The sequence below is a fragment of the Jatropha curcas genome, chromosome 10 (assembly GCF_041381405.1).
Source record: "Jatropha curcas cultivar XTBG-Jc1 chromosome 10, XTBG_Jcur_1.0, whole genome shotgun sequence".
Taxonomy (NCBI): domain Eukaryota; kingdom Viridiplantae; phylum Streptophyta; class Magnoliopsida; order Malpighiales; family Euphorbiaceae; genus Jatropha; species Jatropha curcas.
In genome coordinates this window covers 8,942,194-8,961,023 of record NC_143160.1, presented here as the reverse complement: position 1 = coordinate 8,961,023, position 18,830 = coordinate 8,942,194, and the positions used below count along the sequence as shown (strand labels likewise).

General features: G+C 32.1%; 2 protein-coding genes across 2 annotated transcripts; both read left to right on the top strand.

The window, feature by feature from the left end:
- The first annotated feature begins 2,529 nt into the window (after nt 1-2,529).
- LOC105642087 (rust resistance kinase Lr10) lies at nt 2,530-5,493 on the top strand. The gene is made up of 3 exons (XM_012226775.4): nt 2,530-3,653; nt 4,200-4,243; nt 4,349-5,493. The coding sequence occupies exons 1-3, from the start codon at nt 2,860-2,862 to the stop codon at nt 5,476-5,478; spliced, it is 1,968 nt and encodes a 655-aa protein (XP_012082165.1). The 5' UTR covers nt 2,530-2,859; the 3' UTR covers nt 5,479-5,493.
- Nucleotides 5,494-6,768: 1,275 nt separating this feature from the next.
- ARG1 (Chaperone DnaJ-domain superfamily protein) lies at nt 6,769-17,503 on the top strand. Its single transcript, XM_012226734.4, has 12 exons — nt 6,769-6,928; nt 7,162-7,431; nt 8,915-9,038; nt 11,090-11,172; nt 11,247-11,358; nt 11,446-11,550; nt 11,693-11,743; nt 15,728-15,817; nt 15,919-16,027; nt 16,111-16,259; nt 16,345-16,398; nt 17,071-17,503. Exons 2-12 carry the CDS (start codon nt 7,304-7,306, stop codon nt 17,284-17,286), a joined length of 1,221 nt encoding a protein of 406 aa, XP_012082124.1. The 5' UTR covers nt 6,769-6,928; nt 7,162-7,303; the 3' UTR covers nt 17,287-17,503.
- The last annotated feature ends 1,327 nt before the right edge of the window (nt 17,504-18,830 follow it).

The window sequence follows — 18,830 nt, the reverse complement described above, 5'->3', positions numbered from 1 at the left end:
ATTCGTTGACTTTGATAATTTGAATTCCTTTTAAATTTAAAATTGATATATAAATTTTATTATTCGCAATTGAATATGGTTCAAGTATAATTAATTCAATAAAATTAAAAATGTGAAAATTTGAATGAATTTTTTTATGTTGAATGTGAAAATTGAAAAAATTTGTAAATAAATATTACCGAGTTCATTTACAATAACTAAACTGAAACTTTAATTTTCTGCAGAATGAGATGGTCTTTTGGTTGATGAGATTTTTGTGCATTCTTTTCAATTAAGTTATTGTATTCACAATGACTATGATTATTAATTACTTATTTTATTCACGAAATTTCAATATGAAATCATGTTTTAATATTATAAAATTTAGATCATATAAGAGAAAAATTATAACTAATACTTAATATTTTAATATGCAATGCACGAGTTAAAAAAGGACCGGTTTGCAAAAATAAGCATGTGCTTGACGTGTTTAAAAGAGGCAAATTTGTACTATCTCAAATTCCCTACCCATTCAAAATTTTATAATTTTCCTTCTTCTAAGTAATTGTTTATATAATTATTATTTTGCCCTTATATAGTCTACTTTGAATTATTTTACTCTGTTTTCTTCATAGTATTAATTTATTTAATGTCAAGAAATAACAAAAAAATCATATTCGTTTATAGTAAATGGATTTTACTGAATTTTTCATTAAAAAAGTTATTTATAAGTCAATTTTCATGTTTTTTAGAAGTCAACTTTCTATTTGGATGATTCATAAAATTCTCTTTAAAATAAAAAAAGGTTATATAGACTTGTTTAAGTTAAAAAGAAAAAAAATGAAAGGAGTTAGTCGAGGTAGTATGCTATATCAATCTTCATAAGGTTGAAAACAAAAATTCAATTTTTAGGAAGTGTACTTTGCTCGAAGGGTAAAAAAAAAAAAAAAAAAAATTGCATTCGAAGCTCTACAATTCTAAGGGAATTATAACTTGATTATAGAAAAAAAAAAAAAAAAAAAAAAAAAAAAAAAAAAAAAGACTTGTCAAACAAGGACATGGGATTGCAACAACCACAAAGACTTGGTCCTTGGCGTGCAATTAGGGTGGAACTATTTGTAGTTGACATATATAATGTGATTGTGAGGTATAAATGGAATAGGACTCATGGTCCATTGGATTGGATTAGGATGCAACTGATGCCTTGTTTGACTAGTTAACAATTAACACTGACTGCTCTATTAGAATCGTTAGATCTTTAATCTCTTCCCCAATCATAATTTCTATATAAAATTTTGTAAATTTTGTCCTGTAATGGATCCTCCGTAAATTGTAATTTGTACTCATTGTTTTAAAAAAATTGTGGTTACGTATCATTTGCTTAGTGTATAAACAAAACAAAATACTAATTATTTTTACAAAATACTTTTAAATTTAATTTCATCCCTGAATTTACATTTTTATATCTCTCTTCTCATAAGTGTTTTTTCACATATCAAATATGCAATTTTATGGAAATCGTCCATTAAACTAAAGGGTGCCTTACCATTTCACTTCTAATGGGTAACTCTCTTAATATGTGTTTGTTGTTTGATTATCTAATTCAAATCGGGGAGATATTTTTTTAATCCAATTGATCCTTAAATTCTTAATTATTAAGTTAATTGAGTCCAATTTTGTTTCACAACTCGGATTTTCAAAATATATATTCATAAATTGAGTGTAATAAAATGTTACTCTCTCTGTCTCAAAATATAAATTGTTTAAAATTTTTGCATATTGATTAAGAAATTAATTAATTTTCCTAAATTATAATAAAAGTAAGAGTAATTTGACTAAATTACCCTTTTATTCCAAAATCAAAGATAATTTGTAAAGATAGTTATTGCATCTAATATAAATTAAAGTAACATTTGAAAAATATCATTTATTATTTCTTAAAATACTCAAGACAATTTATATATTAGGACAAAACAAGCATCCAAAAACGATTTATATTTTAGAATATGAAAAGTAATAAGGAAAATATTGTTCAACCATAATAAATAGATTACAATTTGATTTTGAAGTTTTTAAATTTAAACGTATTCCTTTAAAAAAAATTAAACGCTTCTGTTTTTATGTTTGTAATTTCTAAACTTTTTTTTTTTTTTTTTTACTTTAGTGTCTAAATAGAAATTATAATTTGCAACAATAAGTGTCTTGGATTAATAATTTTAATAACATTAAGTGTATTAATTGAATCGGATATTTTTACCGGAAAATCAAAATGAACTCTTTTAATTGCTTTAATTTATTTATATTTCTAAAAATTATTACCTTTCTTTTCTAATTGGTTTTATTTCTTCTTTTTTATGTATTGTTTTGGAATTGAAAGAAAATTAGAAGAAATTTTTGAGATTTTTTAGAGAGAAGATATAACATAATAACTAAATAAAAAATAAAAAATATAGATTAATTGAATAAATGTTTACGTTTCACTTATTGGGTCATGTCTATTTTAAATTTTCGATCAAATAATCCAATTAAATACACTTGATTGTAATTTTTTAATAGTTTAGACACTCAATTACAATTTTTCTCGTGTCCCATATCAAAATAAAAAAAATCAAAAAGTTGAAAATAACAAATTAACCATTTTCTATCTAATGACTTTCATTATTTACGTCATTTTTTTTTAAGAAAAAATTTGATTTTTTAAATGAGAAAGGCAAAACATGTACGTATGGTTACCAAGTAAACTTCCAAGTCATTCTCTGCATAAATGATATCCATTGAGAGAAACAAAAAAATTGTTCAACCCAACTGGTCAAAAGTAAACGCAGAGACTGAGAGACAACCTCTAAGTCTTTCAACTTAGGATAGGGTATCAGATCAGCAATGGCTACTTCTTCATCCTTATGTCTCCTAATTCTCATTACAAACCTATCTCTCTTTCTCAGCTCCACCACTAACACCGCCACGGCAACCGACTACGACCTTTGTTCGCCATTCTTATGTGGCAACATAACTTTTCTCTTCCCTTTCACCTCTTCTGACACTTTCGGCTCAAACCCCAAAGACTGTGGTCTTCCCGGTTATCAAATCGCCTGTGACAAAAGCGAACCGTCGTCTCCTTCCGCCAGTATATTTTTTTCCGGTAGACCTTACAGTGTGAAAAATCTTTATACAGAAGAAAGACTTATTACTATTGTTGATAGCACACTTATTAACGATTTAAAGACGAACTCATGCATTTCTTTACGTAATCTTCCTAGAGTGTCTAATACCAGTGATTATTCTCTTAAACTTCCTCCTTGGAATATTAGTCTATCTTTATTTAAGTGTCCTGTTGAGATCACACTTTCTGATGAGTTTCTTGATGAGGTGGTGAGCAACTTTACTTGCAGTGAAGGGAATAATAAGGTTTACGTGTCGAGTGGAAGTGGGTTTAACTCGCCGAGTCGAACCAGTCCTGTTTTAACTCCGAATAGGTGTGAGTTAATCAGGGTTCCTGTGTCAAGTGCGAGTTATGAGTTCTTAAGTGGAAATAAGCTGGGGATTACACTGGTTGATGTGTTGGCTGATGGGTTTCCTTTGATGTGGCCCTCTTTTGAAGCGTGTGATAGCTGCAATTTGACAGGTGGACGGTGTGGATTTGATGGGGGCTTAAGAAGAATAGTTTGCATCCAAGAGTAAGTTATTATTAGTAATTATATGCTTTAATAATCTTAATTTCATGGCAGTTCGTTACAATTAACTCTCTCTGTCTCCCTATCTATATGTATAGATATACACCAATGAGAGTTTCAGCTGTTAAAACTTTTAAATTTTTGTTTATTGGAGCGCTTAATTAAATTATTAGGCACCTGGACTTTTATTTTTGTTATTGAAGTTTCTGAACTTTTATTTTTGTCAAAATTGAGTCTTTATTCTTTATTCTGTTCATGGTGGTTAAATTTGAATTTGTTATTTACTCTAATAAATTTAAGGCTTTAAGCTTATCTAAATAAAAGTTGAAGAGTTCAATGTTGGCAAATAAAAGTTCCACGACGCGTTTTGTCTTCAGTAAACACAAATTCGAACTTCCTTTTATTTATTAGAGATTTAATCCTTAATTAAGGCCATTATTCAGAAGATAATATTATTATTTTGTAAGGGATATACAATTCTGACCTACTAAAAAAATGGTCTACCTAAATAAAAAATAACCATACTTTTTTTTTTTGGTTATATTGCAGAGAGAAAAAATTGAAGCAACGGAAAAAGTGGAAGCTCTTCGTGGGTACTGCTTATATTTATATAATAAAATGGCATTATATACTTTTAATTTTCTACTTTGTGTTTGTCATTGAGAAGATTATCTCAAAGCTTTCTGATATATTTGCAGGAGTTGCAGCTGGATTATCCGTTATGTTGATTATTGTTCTAGCATTTAGAAAGCGAATTGCAGCAACATTGAAGAAAACAGATAAAAATCAAAATGCAGGACAAGAAATAAATGCTGAAAGTTTTATTAGAACGTATAGATCAGAGTTGCTGACAAATTACACTTACAGTGATATCAAGAATATGACAAACGGTTTCAAAGAAAAATTAGGTGGAGGAGGGTTTGGCAATGTTTATAAAGGAAAACTACCAGATGGTCGCCTTGTTGCTGTAAAATTGCTAGAGAAGTCCTCCAAAAATGGCGATGGCCAAGACTTTGTTACTGAAGTTGCTACAATTGGTAGGATACATCATATTAATGTCATAAAATTACTTGGTTTCAGCTGCAGTGGTCCAAGACAAGCTCTTATATATGAATACATGCCCAACGGATCGCTAGGGGACTTATTATCCAACAAAGAGTTCTGTGTTTCATTAGGGTTAGCAAGAATGCTTGAAATTGCGATAGGAATTGCTCATGGAATAGAGTATTTACACAATGGTTGCGAGTCTCGGATTTTGCATCTTGATATAAAGCCTCAAAATGTTTTGCTAGATCATCATTTGAATCCTAAAATTTCTGATTTTGGATTGGCAAAAGTGTTTTCAAGAAGTCAAAGTGTTGTACAAATGACAACCGTGAAAGGTACTATTGGTTATATTGCTCCAGAAATTTTCATGAGAAATTTTGGTAACGTTTCTCATAAGTCCGATGTCTATAGCTTCGGTATGTTGCTATTAGAGATGATCGGAGGGAGAATTAATGTTAACCATGTAGAACCAAATATAAGCACTTCAAGCGAAGTATACTTTCCAAATAACATTTATAAACTCATTGAAGAGAAAATTTTGGACGGTTTTGAAATCATACCTGAACAAGAGGATGCCAATATAGAAAAGAAGATAATTTTAGTAAGTTTATGGTGCATTCAAACAAATCCTAGAGATCGTCCCTCAATGACTAGGGTTTTAGAAATGCTAATTAGGGATGTAGATGCCATTGAAATGCCTCCAAACCCTTCTTTGTTTTCTCTTCCTCGTGTTGAATATGAGATTGACATTGCTTCTATTGATGAAAGAAATATTGAATAATTTATTTGTGTATTATATTCTTTGGTTTTGACAGGGATGAGAAGTCATTTTAGCCCATTCCTCTTAATTAGATGTGAAGATTTAACGTGTGTGTATATATATATATATATATATATATATCTATCTGATTGATCGGTGCTTTGTATTATTGCTATATTTTTCGTTTTCTCCAACTGTAGTTTTACTTTTAACCGCACAATATAGAGTTTAACATAAAAATATAAGGTTGGGGTTGGTTGCAGCGGTAAATAAATTCAATATCCATAAGGATTGAAGGCTAAAAATCTTTACATTTAAAATGCAAATTAATTTACGGACTCCCTTGATACCTTAAACCTAAATTATTCTAGTAATTTATTTCTGTAAAAATTAGAGAATAAGATGAAGAACACTACTAATTAGTGGGTACAAAGTAATTTTCCAGCTTTTTGAATTTTCGAAAAAAAAAGTAATTTTCCAGCTAAGACTAATCAATTGTGTAGTTGCCAACTAATGTGTACTATCGTAGTATCTGTCTTTGAAGAATATCAAAGAGCATAATCAGAAACAAATGTACTCTTTCTGTAATCAAAATGACACTAAAAATCCGGTAATTAGAAAAGTAACATGACACTAAAAATCACGTGTATAAAAAAAAATCATGATTATAAAGGAATATAAAAAAATAAAAAGAAAAAAATCCTAGAAATTATACATAATAGACTGAATTTTTTCCTTCACTTTTATATTTTTAAAAATTTATTTCATATAAATGACATTATTTATTAACTAAATCAATAGGTATTTCCAAAACAATGTATTTGGAGAAAATAAGAATTTTAAAATAAATTATTTTATTTTTGTTACTATGTTAATATCTTTAAGGACGATATTTCAGTGAATGACCTCCCATTAAAATAAGTATTAAAATTTAGAGACTAAAAAATAAGAAATTAAAGTTTTGTATAACCTCGTGGAATTAAGTGAAAAGTTAAATGACTATTAATATAATTTATTCAATAAAAGAAGTAGGACTCATATTTTTAAATTTTAAAATTTAACATCTTGGAAGTAAAATGTTGTTATAATTTTTTAAAAACATTTGCCTGTTAAATTATTCATTTTAAAAATATGATATTATTATTGTTAATGACAAAAACATTATTTACCACTTCCAATGAAAATTTAAATTATAACTCGTTATTTTTAATATTAAAAATGTTGATAATCCTAATATAAAAAAAAAACAAATACTTCCATTACTCATCAAAATCAGAAGGTAATAAATTTAAATATGTAATATAAAAATTGGTCAGCTTTTTTTCTTGTTGGACTAAAAATCAGTTGGCTGAAAATACGTGATGTCACAAAAGAGGAGAAGAGGAAACGAAGAACAGAGAAGAGCAGGAAAGCTCCCAAAAGCTCCTCACGTTATTACATCTCTCTCCGTCCCTCTATTTACATCATAATTGTAAGTTTCAAAACCCTAACTTACCTCTTCAATTTTCTGTAATTGGTAATGTAATAGTGCAAATAAGCAGCGGATCTTTCAATTCAATTTCTTACAATTTCAAATTGCAATTCTACTTTTTGTTTTCCCGAGGATACGAAGAGGGATCCAAAAATTGCTTTGAATTTTGTGTAACTTTAGGCGGTTTAACAGTTTTTTCGATTGGCTAATTTTCGTTTATATATGGGCGGTAGATTTGCAGGATATGGTTGCTTGGTTGCCAGAGTTTGGCTCCCATTGAAGGGATATTACACTTTTGCTGATTCCAATTTTAAAGAGAAAGGCACAGCCTTCTGTATTTAGAGAGAGAGTGTGAGGGAGATTTAGGAGGAGGAGATGGGTTCGAAGAAGGCAGAAAGTACATCAGCTCCGGCAATTAGACGAGACCCTTATGAGGTATTGAGCGTATCGAGAGATTCTACAGACCAGGAGATTAAAACTGCTTATAGAAAACTAGCTCTCAAGTAAGTTCCATGTTCTTTATTGTTCTGATTTTTTCCTTTTTTTTAATTTTATTTTAATTTTGTTTATGCTTTACAAGGACATTGGCGTTCTGAATATTCTTTTAGCTAATGGGTGCTTACATAGTCTCTATTACTAGGCTATTAACTCAATTATAGCTCAATGAGGTTTTAGTGTGAATTAGATAGTTTTGCCTATGTATGTAGCTGTGTTTTAATATTATTAGTTTAACCATGTCCAATTAGAGTTCAATGTAGCTGAACACTTTTGTTTGGCTGGTAATACCGTCGAGTCTTTTTATGGCAAATTTTCCGAGAAGTTGCCTTTGCTAAAGAAGTTCATGTGTTAATTGTGATAAGATGCGATTGCAGCATTAGCAACTGACTTAAGGTGGTTCATTGGACTGTTTTGTTATCTTGACACTTGGGCAAAATTAATCGCAATCATGAGCAGGAATTTCATTTTTAGCATGTCAAGGACTCGAAATGTGTATGCATATGACTAGGTTTATTTTGTTAACTATTTGCTCAACCAAGCAAGTTGATGTGTTCCTCTATGTTCGATTTATTATTTCATAATCTAAAATGGGCATAATGTGTGTAATCACTCAACGTAGTTAATAGTGGAAATTTGAGGTCAGTGGGATTTAAAGAATTCTGAACACTCTGGCGGAACAAAAGAAGAGTGAGAGAAGGGAAATAATAGGATGAAAGGAATAAATGAGAAATAAACTCTGCTTCCTTTTAGATAGGAAGGAAAAGAAAGCATATGCTTCTCTGGAAAAAAAGGGAAAAAATTAAGTTTTATCATGCACATGGCTGGAAAGATTTGGTGAATTTGGAAGGATAGCCCTTTATCAACTCTCTATCAATCAATAATTCTATCGAGTTGGCTCCAAAAGCCTAAAGACTCTTATTCTCAGTGCCAGTTTTTTCCTATGAACTTTCTGTTCTACCAAATAAACTTAGTAACATGGGATCCTCTCTTTTTCTCCAATTTTCTTTCATGTCCACTTCATTCCTAACAAACAAAGTCTGGAGTTGTTAATTTGAACTTGTCTGGAATTGGAGGTCTTTGGACGTGGTTCCATTCAATTTAAATTATTTTTGGACGTGGTTCCATTCGATTTAAATTATGAGGTTATATATATATATATATATATATATATATATTGGAACTACATGCTGCTTCAAGTAATGTTATCACCTTAAATCAATTAAATACCATTATTTTGTTGATGGCTTCACCTGCGTTTTCATGTTAATATCGAATGTGATGCCTACATTTTGTTGGATGCTTTCTGAATTATTGTAAACTGTTTATGGTAGATTTAGATTGTTATGTGTACTTGTTGAAAAATTTTTCATGTTCATTTTATAGCCTCCTTTCATTTCTAGTGAGATGGTTACTTGTTCTATGGCAATGCTGATGGTGTTACTATGTATGCTTACATTTAATCCTATGGTCAACTTAAATCATGAGCAGATATCATCCGGACAAGAATGCCAGCAATCCTGAAGCTTCTGAACTTTTCAAGGAGGTTGCGTATTCCTATAGCATCTTATCCGACCCAGAGAAGAGAAGGCAGTATGATAGTGCAGGGTTTGAGGTCCTTTTTTCAGCTTCTTTCTTTATAATTGTCCTTGTTGGAAAAAAATAAAAAGGAGAAGCATGCAACTCACACACAGATTAAAAAACATAGAAAAAGTAATCACTCATAATTTTTTTACCATATGTGATAGGGTCACAACTGCCTATGTAAATACCAGGCTGCCACACCCCCTGCCCCCCCACCCCCAACACACACACACACACACACACACACTCGCACACTCGCACACAAAGAAAAAGAAACAACAACTAAGCTTTAATCTCATATTAATTGGGTTAGAATCACCCTAGTTACTTTGGAGTCTTTGTCCCTTATGGTGAAACCCCCCTATGCCTGGTGCGTTTTTGGTGTGTAGTATCTTCTTTAAACATGAGCCACATACTCGACTCTTATTCCTCTTTATCACTTATTTGGTATGAATATATAATGTTCTTGGGGCCAAGAAGCCCCTGTTAGACGTCAAGATTGTGATCCTGTTGAACTGAATTTTCTCACCAGAATCCTTTTCCCATTGAAACATACTGCCTTCATTTCTTTCTGCCATTCTCATTTCTCACAATTGCTTAGTCAATATCTATAAAATATCGGATTTGCCAAAATTGGCAGCATCACCTTGGTGCCAGTAATCCTTCAAAGATATATGCCCACTGTGGTTTTTCACCTGCTAAAGTTAATATTAATATGCATTACTCAGTCTCTCTCTCTCTCTCTCTCTCTCTCTCTCTTCATGTAGTTGCTAATACCGTATGGTGGGTTAAAGATTAAAACTTTAAGAATTTGAGGGTTTGAATAGATATTTTGGGTTTCCCACTTTTAGGTTAATTATAGATGTTCAGGTTAAGGTAGGGATTATGGTTGGGGCTGAACAGGGGTGGAAATGAATTCAATTAATCTCTGGATTTTCATGGGCTCGCAAGCTTCGGTGATATTTTAATTGGTTTTAACATGTTATTGATTGGGACAAGGATATGAAAAATATCTAGGGGTATATGGATTGATAGAACCAAAGGCTTTGTATGTATTATAAGATGGGTGGGAATGGACATTTTCTGCTGCTACTTTAAGGATGTTTTATCTGGTGGAGGAAGAGTGATTATTAGTTCAAGGAGAACAACTGTGTAGGAAAGAAACACATGAATGAGGATAAATGCAAAGATAACAAGTGTTGGAGAAGGGAATCCAAAGAGGTAGAGAGAGTTATGTTTTCGTGAACTTGTTAAATGATTGCATAGACACCTCCGCCCCCACTGTGCTCCGTTCGTAAGTGGGTTACATTGATGGTGGAGGGTGCTAAAAAGGAAGAGGAGATAGACCTAGAACCACATGGAGGGAAGTTACCTCAGATGACTCACTACTTTTGAGACCTACTACTTCTTAGTGCTGATTTAGTTATGAACAGAGTGGAATGGAAACAAATGGTTCATATAGATGACCCCAATTAGTTAGGAACTAAAGCTAGTTGTTTTTTTGTTATGCATGGGTTTGTATGTATTTTCCTACCCTGTCGATTTCCTACTGACATTGTGGAATAAATTAGCTGACTAAACTATCAAGTATCTTTTACTTCCCTAAACAAAACAAGATTTTATGGATTATGACTGGCACAATACAAATAAAGTAGTACTACCAGAATATCAGGGTGGTGCAATGCAAAAGATAAATAAATGTCCCTCGGGAAAAAAATAAAAAAGATAGAATAAACGAATACAAGTAACCTCACGCAATATAACCCTGCAGAAGCACCTTGTTTATGTCATGTGTGGTGTGTCTTGCATGCGCTATTTCTAAGGACTGTTTCTGTCTTCATTATGCATGCCAGGATATTACTGTGTCAGTGATTTGAATTTGGAGATGCTACATGTGCTTTTATTTCAATGGATAATATTACTTGTTAATTGTGCATGAAGTTCTCAATTCAGTGCATTCATGTGAGCTTTTTTGATGACTTCTTGCCATCATTAATGTTCTTTTCATGCTGTTTGCATAATATTCATTTTCTTTGCTAAGGGCTTTCTAATCTTTGGAGTTCTATTATTGACTCCTCTCAGGCTCTTGATGCTGAAAGCATGGACATGGAAATTGATTTATCTAATCTGGGTACCGTCAATACGGTATTTGCTGCATTATTCAGGTGAGAGAGTTGGCTCTTTTTGTAGATTGTATAGTGATTTTGCTATAATAAGTCTCTTATCTTATTGTTTATAGCAAGCTTGGTGTCCCTATCAAAACTACAATTTCTGCTAATGTTCTTGAAGAAGCTCTGAACGGAACTGTCACAGTCAGACCCCTTCCTATTGGAACATCAGTTAGTGGAAAGGTGTTTAGCATTTCTAACTGATATAGTTGCTTACGTGACTAATTTTCTTCACTCCATTTTTGTGACTTATTCTCTATTCCATTGCAGGTGGAAAAGCAATGTGCCCATTTCTTTGGTGTAACAATAAATGAGCAACAAGCTGAGTCAGGCATTGTTGTGAGAGTAACTTCAACTGCACAAAGCAAATTTAAGGTTGTTTACATTCCATGTGCAATGTCTATGATGCATGTTTTAGCTCTACCCCGCCCTTCTCTTCTCAGTCCGCTTTTAAAATATTTTTATTTGTGCAAAAATTAAAGCTTGGTGTTGCATTTTTTTTATTTTTTATTTTCAGTTACTTTATTTTGAACAAGATGTCAATGGTGGCTACGGTTTGGCATTGCAGGTATTTACCAATTTTTTCTTTTTAAATTCTTTTCAGTCTCTAGACACACCTTATTGTTTTCTCTCGATTGACTTTTCTGTAAAAGCTTGTTGAATTCTTGATTTGCTGTATGAATATGAACTTCACTTGATAGACCAATCTGTAAATTGATGGTATAGAAGTGTTGCTGAGTTGCTTTGAGTTTGGTAATTATGATATTGTTTATTGTTATTTGAAAATTCATATTGAATTGGAACTAATTGTAATTAAAGCATTAGCATTGTTAGCACATTGATATTGATTAAAAGTTTTGAATTTCTTCTTTAACAAATTCTGTCTATGGGCTCAAATTACCGTTTGAACTAGCAAGAATTACAAAATAAGATAACACTGGAAAAAAAAAATTATACAACGGAGAGAGCTAGTCAAAAGCTGTTTTATCACAAAGAAAAGGAAGCAGATCATACAGATGGCAAGACCGGAAGACATGATAAATTGGGCCAAAAATAAAAAATAAAGACCGGTGCAGTAATGGGGATGTTAAACAGGGGGAGGGGATGCAGATAATTTAGGGCGTCTTTACTACGCCCGATAGGAATGGGAATGGAATTTCTTTTCCTTATTCTTTTGTTCAGCAGCAACTAAGTTGTGATAGATAATGATTTTGGAATTAATATATGATAGGGATGCCAACCCCTCCCTTCTGAATCTTTATAACTGATAGTCATAATAACATAAATGCCCTTAGTTTGCTATACAATACCATGCATGCCCTTGCGTTGAATGTTGTTTATTGAATGAATTTTTTTATAAAATATCAAATACGCACTTGAATTAAATATTGTTTATTGGATTTTTTTTATGAAATACCATATATACCCTTGAAAATTAAATTAATTAATTTGCTTTATTAATTTGCAAAATGTTTCACTCGCATGAATATTACATATTTTTTTGAAAATTTATTAAGAACAGAATTATAGATTAAGAAATAATTTTCATTCTCATTATTTGCAAATATTGATTGTATTAAAGGAACTTTATTGAATAAATTAATTAATTGAATAAATTAATTTATAATAAATTTATTGATATGGGTATTTTGGCTTTTTTTGTTAATTCCCCATTCTACCTCAGTTATTCTTATCAACTAAACATATGAATATAATCTGAATTCCTATTCGATGGTGCATACTAAACACAGGAGTAGAAATTCTATTCCCTATTCTGGTCCATTATATTACTAATCCATTCATTATTCTGTACTAAACGCAGACTTAGGGATCAGAACAAGAACAAAACCAGTCAGGAAAGTCCTATGATAGAATATCATAATGGAGAAAAAAAAAAGCTACATGAAGAGAACTTGTTTTGACTAGTCAATCCACTGGGAAGAGGTTTTGTAGAATTATATTAGCACTGATTTAGTTGATTCAATGTAGTTTATCCCCCTTTATCAACAAATCCGATGGCACAGTCATAAAACAAACACACCTTATAGACTAGTAATCAAACCAATAAAAATTAAAAAAAAATCCATAGGTCACTAAATAATTTATGTTGGCGACTCAGGTATGTGCTTGAAGGATGGCATTTTACCTTGTGTTACCATGGTGTAGCATTCAGGCAGTCCTAAGAATTTGGATGCAAGTCGTATTTGCATGAATATTGATCTGAAGTTTGAGTTAAATTTGAAATATAATTAGATTTCCTCCAAATAACTTCATATTGGGTTTATACTCGTATAATTGCCACCCCCCTACCCAAGGGCCTCAATTAGCCTTGCATCTAGGCGTAGCTTTGTCTTTGTCCCAACTCCCAGGGGTAGGTAAGGTTGTTGGCGTAGCTCTTCACTTCAGTCTACATATCTTTGTGATGTAGTAAAATAACCCTAATCCTAAATTAGGTTAGATTGGACGAGAACATTGAAAAGAGAGGACAGAGACAAAAACCTCAACCTAAATAGGGCTGGATCTTCTGGTTACACAACCATGAAAAATAACTTGTCTAGTATTATTGTTGTTTTTGGTGTTTTGTTTTTGTTTCTCAAACTCGAAAGAAAGGTTTATTGTTTAAAATTATTTATTTTATTATTTGGTGTCTTAAAACAGTAAAATGGGTTGTCAAAACAAAGACTACAAAAAGTGGTTTTTGCATTCTCAACTTGATTTCCAAGAAATATATGCTTGTTTTAGAAAAACGGAAACCAAAAAACAGAATGAGAAATGGTACCAAACACCCTCTAAATAACTAGAATTGGTTTCTATTATTACTCAAAAATCTGAAATCTTCCTCTAAACAGAACATTACAGCTTTTTTTAGTAGCATGTAATCCAACTAGAATAAGGTTTTACGCATATAAAATCGTAATAGAACTAGATCTTAAACAAAAAGTGCTAATAAAAAAAGGACTTTGAACATAAAATCCTGATAGAATCAGGTTTTGGCCAAAATAATCGATATACTTAGTAACCTAAGAAAGAAAGAATTATAAAATTACTATAGTAGCGTGCTACAGTTGTGTGAGCAGTTAAACTGAAAGTCTTCAGGAGTCGCACGTGGATGGATTAAACATTCCCTGAACCCACTATGAACTTAGTTCCTTTGTTAAGAAGATAGTGTGCGACTTGTGTTTGAGATGATCTCCTTGCATGAGATCCATTGAACTAACAGTCACAGAGATACTAATGATCTTTCTTGATGTGTGATCATTTTGTTTAATAATCTTAATCGTGTTGCTGCTGAGTAACCCTCGATATACATTCAGTTCAATGGAAATTCTTTACATTGAGAACCTGGGACTGAGTTTTCAGAAGTTGGAAGAACCCTGCTATTCCTTACAATAGTTCGAATTTTACGCTTTAAGCAGCTCACTTGGTCACCCTAGTTGCTACTTTCCTCTTCTGTGTTCTGATTGTTGGGAAGCACAGATAATTTCAAGTAAGGAACAAGATAGTGGAGAACATTGAATCATTTTGGATGCGGGAACTTCTCGTGTTGAAGGATTTCAAATCAAATGGATGCTTGGATGCTTTGTGGCTGTACATGTTCCCAAAGGAGCAAAAACCTCTATGGAACGACAATCTGTAGAAAAGGATAGACAACATGTCAAATAATGATATTTATTTTACCATCAGGCATCAGCGTTAGTCCAGTTGGCAAGGATGGGAGCTCCCCTTCCTTATCAACCAGGATTCAGTTCTGCTGGGAAACCTCTAAGAATATGAATAATATTTCTAAATGCATCAGGCCAATATGAGGGAGTGATCTCTTCACTCGAAGAATGGGCTGTCAGAGAGTGCAAGAGCTGGCTGGAGAATATCTCTTATCTGTTTGTAAAAAGAAGTGTTATTTATCTTCCCAACTATAATCATCTTTCCTTGATGGTTTTAAATTGTCCAATATAACTCTCATTCCTAACCAATCTCAGGTTTCACTTTGTCTAGGGCCACTAGAACTTTAAGTGGCGTTTACTTTTATATTTTTCTTATATGCTATTTTAATGCAAGCATCCTTGTTATTGCAATCCTTCTTCAATCGGATTTTCATGAAACTTGAATTTTAAATGAAATTATAATGAGAATGTTGCTTCAATTGGATGTTGCTTCCACATCTCTTTGTAAGATTATAATGTAAACTTTCTCAAATACCAAACTTTGATGAGTGGTTCCTGGTTCTTTTTGTTCAAAGGTACTCTTTTTCTTCTTATCATCACGTCTTAGATTTCCCTGGATTTTCAATCTGACAAGTTGTTAGTATGATAGTGGCACATGTGTAGTTTGTTACTGAACAGTTTACATTGATTTATACGAGTTATTTTCTTCTTGCTTCTGGAGTCCGCTGTTGTATGGGTACCTTTAGTGCATATTTAAACTTTTTCCCCATGAGCTGATTTAGGTGTGTTTAAACCATTGGTCACTTTTTTGGCTGTCAGAGATTGACACATTTGCAATTGACTAATGCACAAAATTGCCACAAAACTAATATACTATTGTCTCTATACAGGAAGATAGTGAGAAGACTGGCAAGGTGACGTCTGCAGGAATGTATTTCTTACATTTTCAAGTGTACAGAATGGATTCAACTGTGAATGCTGTACGAAATCCCATCTCATCTCATTTTCTTCACATATTTGTTTGGTGGATGTTTTTCTTCTTCCCACTGTTGAACTGATCATTTACTATGTGGCGGTGCAGTTAGCAATAGCCAAGGATCCTGATGCAGCTTTCTTTAAAAGATTGGAAGGTCTTCAACCTTGCGAGGTTTCAGAACTAAAAGCTGGCACTCATATATTCGCTGTTTATGGTCAGAACTGGCTATTTTGCCCCTTAATGTTGACTACTTTCATGATGAATTCAAATTGGCCTGACATTTGCTGAATTTTTCAGGGGATAATTTTTTCAAGACTGCTACCTACACAATAGAGGCACTTTGTGCAAAATCATATGAAGATACCACAGAAAAGCTCAAGGAGATTGAGGCTCAAATTTTACGAAAAAGAAATGAGCTGCGCCAGTTTGAGACAGAATACAGGAAGGTAGATTTCTTACTTTTCTAGGAGTAGCTCATGTGGCAATTGAGTTAATACAGATGTTTATGAACTTTATTTATGGTGTTTGTAGGCTTTGGCGCGCTTTCAAGAAGTAACTAACAAATACAGCCAGGAAAAGCAATCAGTATGTTTCAAAACCTTGATGTTCCCTGTCAGGTGTTTTTATTGTGTCTTCAACATATCCTGAGTATTCCACATGGCAACATGAATGCTTGCATGAATATATACACTTATATGTAATAAATAAATTTTAAAAGCACGCCTAAAATACCTCTTAGCTGAGTGGATTGCAAGAGGAATGAGGTCATTTCGGTTACAGTGGCAGCATGCCTCTCAATTTACAAAAAGGGTTATATGATGCTAGCGACTAGCCTACTATCCATTGCCATCCCAAAGTGTTCCAAAATAGCTTGTACTCAAAAATTTTATATTTCAGCTAGTACTTATTTCTGGATTGTCTCCAGTTGAATATTTAGGGCTAGTTTGGCATTGCTGTTGTGAATAGTATATTTTAGATAAAAACTTAGAATTCTCAAGGCTGATGAATAATATCTATGGGCCTAAAGCTGAATTTGTGAAAAGTTTCAACTGAATTTTTTTTTCCTATCAGTTTTAAACCTATAAACACCCTTATCCACTAGGCCAATAATATTACTTTTAAATTTTTGCCTAAAATCTGATATTAGCAATAGCAATGCTAAACATGTCTTAAGTAGACTAGTTGATACTAGATTTTAGTCTGTGAATTCTTGTTTATTTTTAGCAACTTTGCCATTTTGTTTGTTGTTTGGCTTAGGTGGATGAGCTGCTGAAACAGAGGGATAGCATACATGCTTCCTTCACTGTGACTAGGACACTTAGTAATTTAAGCAATGGAAGTTCGAGCAAAGTTCTTGGTGAAGATTCAAAAGCTGAAAGTCCAGGGGAAGAGGGAAGCGAGGGAAAAGATAGATCAGCCAAAAAGAAATGGTTCAATTTGAACCTTAAAGGATCTGATAAAAAGCTCGGTTAAAAAGGTTTTATAGGTGATTTTGTATTATCTGAGAAGTTTGAAAGGATAGCTATCGTCGCATTTTATATTAGGGCCACCAATTTATTGCATGCAAAAGTTTGTTTTGTATTATTTGTTTTCTTTTTATTTTTTCTCCTCATTAGGGTTTTGTCCTGAGGTGGGTTTTTTGTGGCATGTTACAATATGGTTCTATAAGAAGTTTCAGGATTTCAAGGTACGTGTGTGTATAATTTCAATTCATTTTTTTTCATAAAGTTACTTTTCTTGTTCTCTTAGCTCAGTTAGCAAATTCGAACATTTGTTGTAATACTCTTCTTAAATAATTCCTTCATTTCTTTTTATGTTGTAAGAAATTCTTGGCCAGACTTGACTTTCTGCTCATCCCTTTTATGTTGAATCTCAGGTTTTTTGCTATTTGAATGAAATGTTTAATATTGTTTCTATGGACTATTGTTCTTATTGGGTTTTTTTTTATTTATTTTATTTTATTATTATAATTGTGTTTCCAAGATTAACTTTAGATATAGATTATGTTGACATGTGCCATATCTTTTGCTGAATTTAAAGCATATTTGGTAGATTGTAGTGTTTGATCAAATATGCAGAGATCGTGCTTGTCAAGAGACCTCTTGCTAGAAGAAAGTGCGATTGCTTTCTAGTTTTTTAGGCTTTGAAAACAACTTTGCACTTGCTAAATCTTAGTTGCTATTTTTTAGTCAACTAATTTCAACTGGGATCTTTTAGTTAGTGCATTTTATTAGTTTTCCCTCTTTTTAGCTTTGAGAACCTATTTTACCAATATACAGAGTGATGACCTAGCTGGCATTTGTACTTGAAAAGTATTTTTGTATTCAACTTAAGTCGTAATATATTGTATTAAACAACTTGCTTAGTTTAAGTAGAGATTTAGTATATAATGACAAGTGACTAGATGTTCAACTACCTCAATTATGTTCCAAGTTTAATATTTATTTATATGTTTCCTCCTATTACAATTATTTGAACAACCCATTATAATATTCCTCCTTCCAAATGTGAGTTTTTAGAACTTTTTCAGACTCCTTTTTTGGGCTCCAATTCATGATCTCTTCTCTTCGTAAATTTATAATACATCGATGCCTAATTTGTCATTCCTATGCAAATCAGGCATTTTTTTTTTTTTGTCATATTTATATATATATATATATATATATATATGAAATAACCCTTTGGCAGATTATAATTATAGTACATATACATAATATATATTCTTTCCTTCTATCACCCGGTATTGCTACCTTGATTACCCAACAGAATGGTTTAAACACTTATAGGAGACAATGCCAATAAATATATATTAACTTGCAATCGTGGGTTTTACTAATACACAAAAACACACAATCTTAGATTATCTATTAAGGCAAGTATTAAATTAAGGATGACTTAATGTTCTTAGTCACACAAATCTTGAACTAATTTCTTTTAATCAAACAACTTGCCTTGACCTATGTGTTAAATTAAATAAATAATCAATTAATTGTAGTTATGGTTAGACCCCCCCTTTG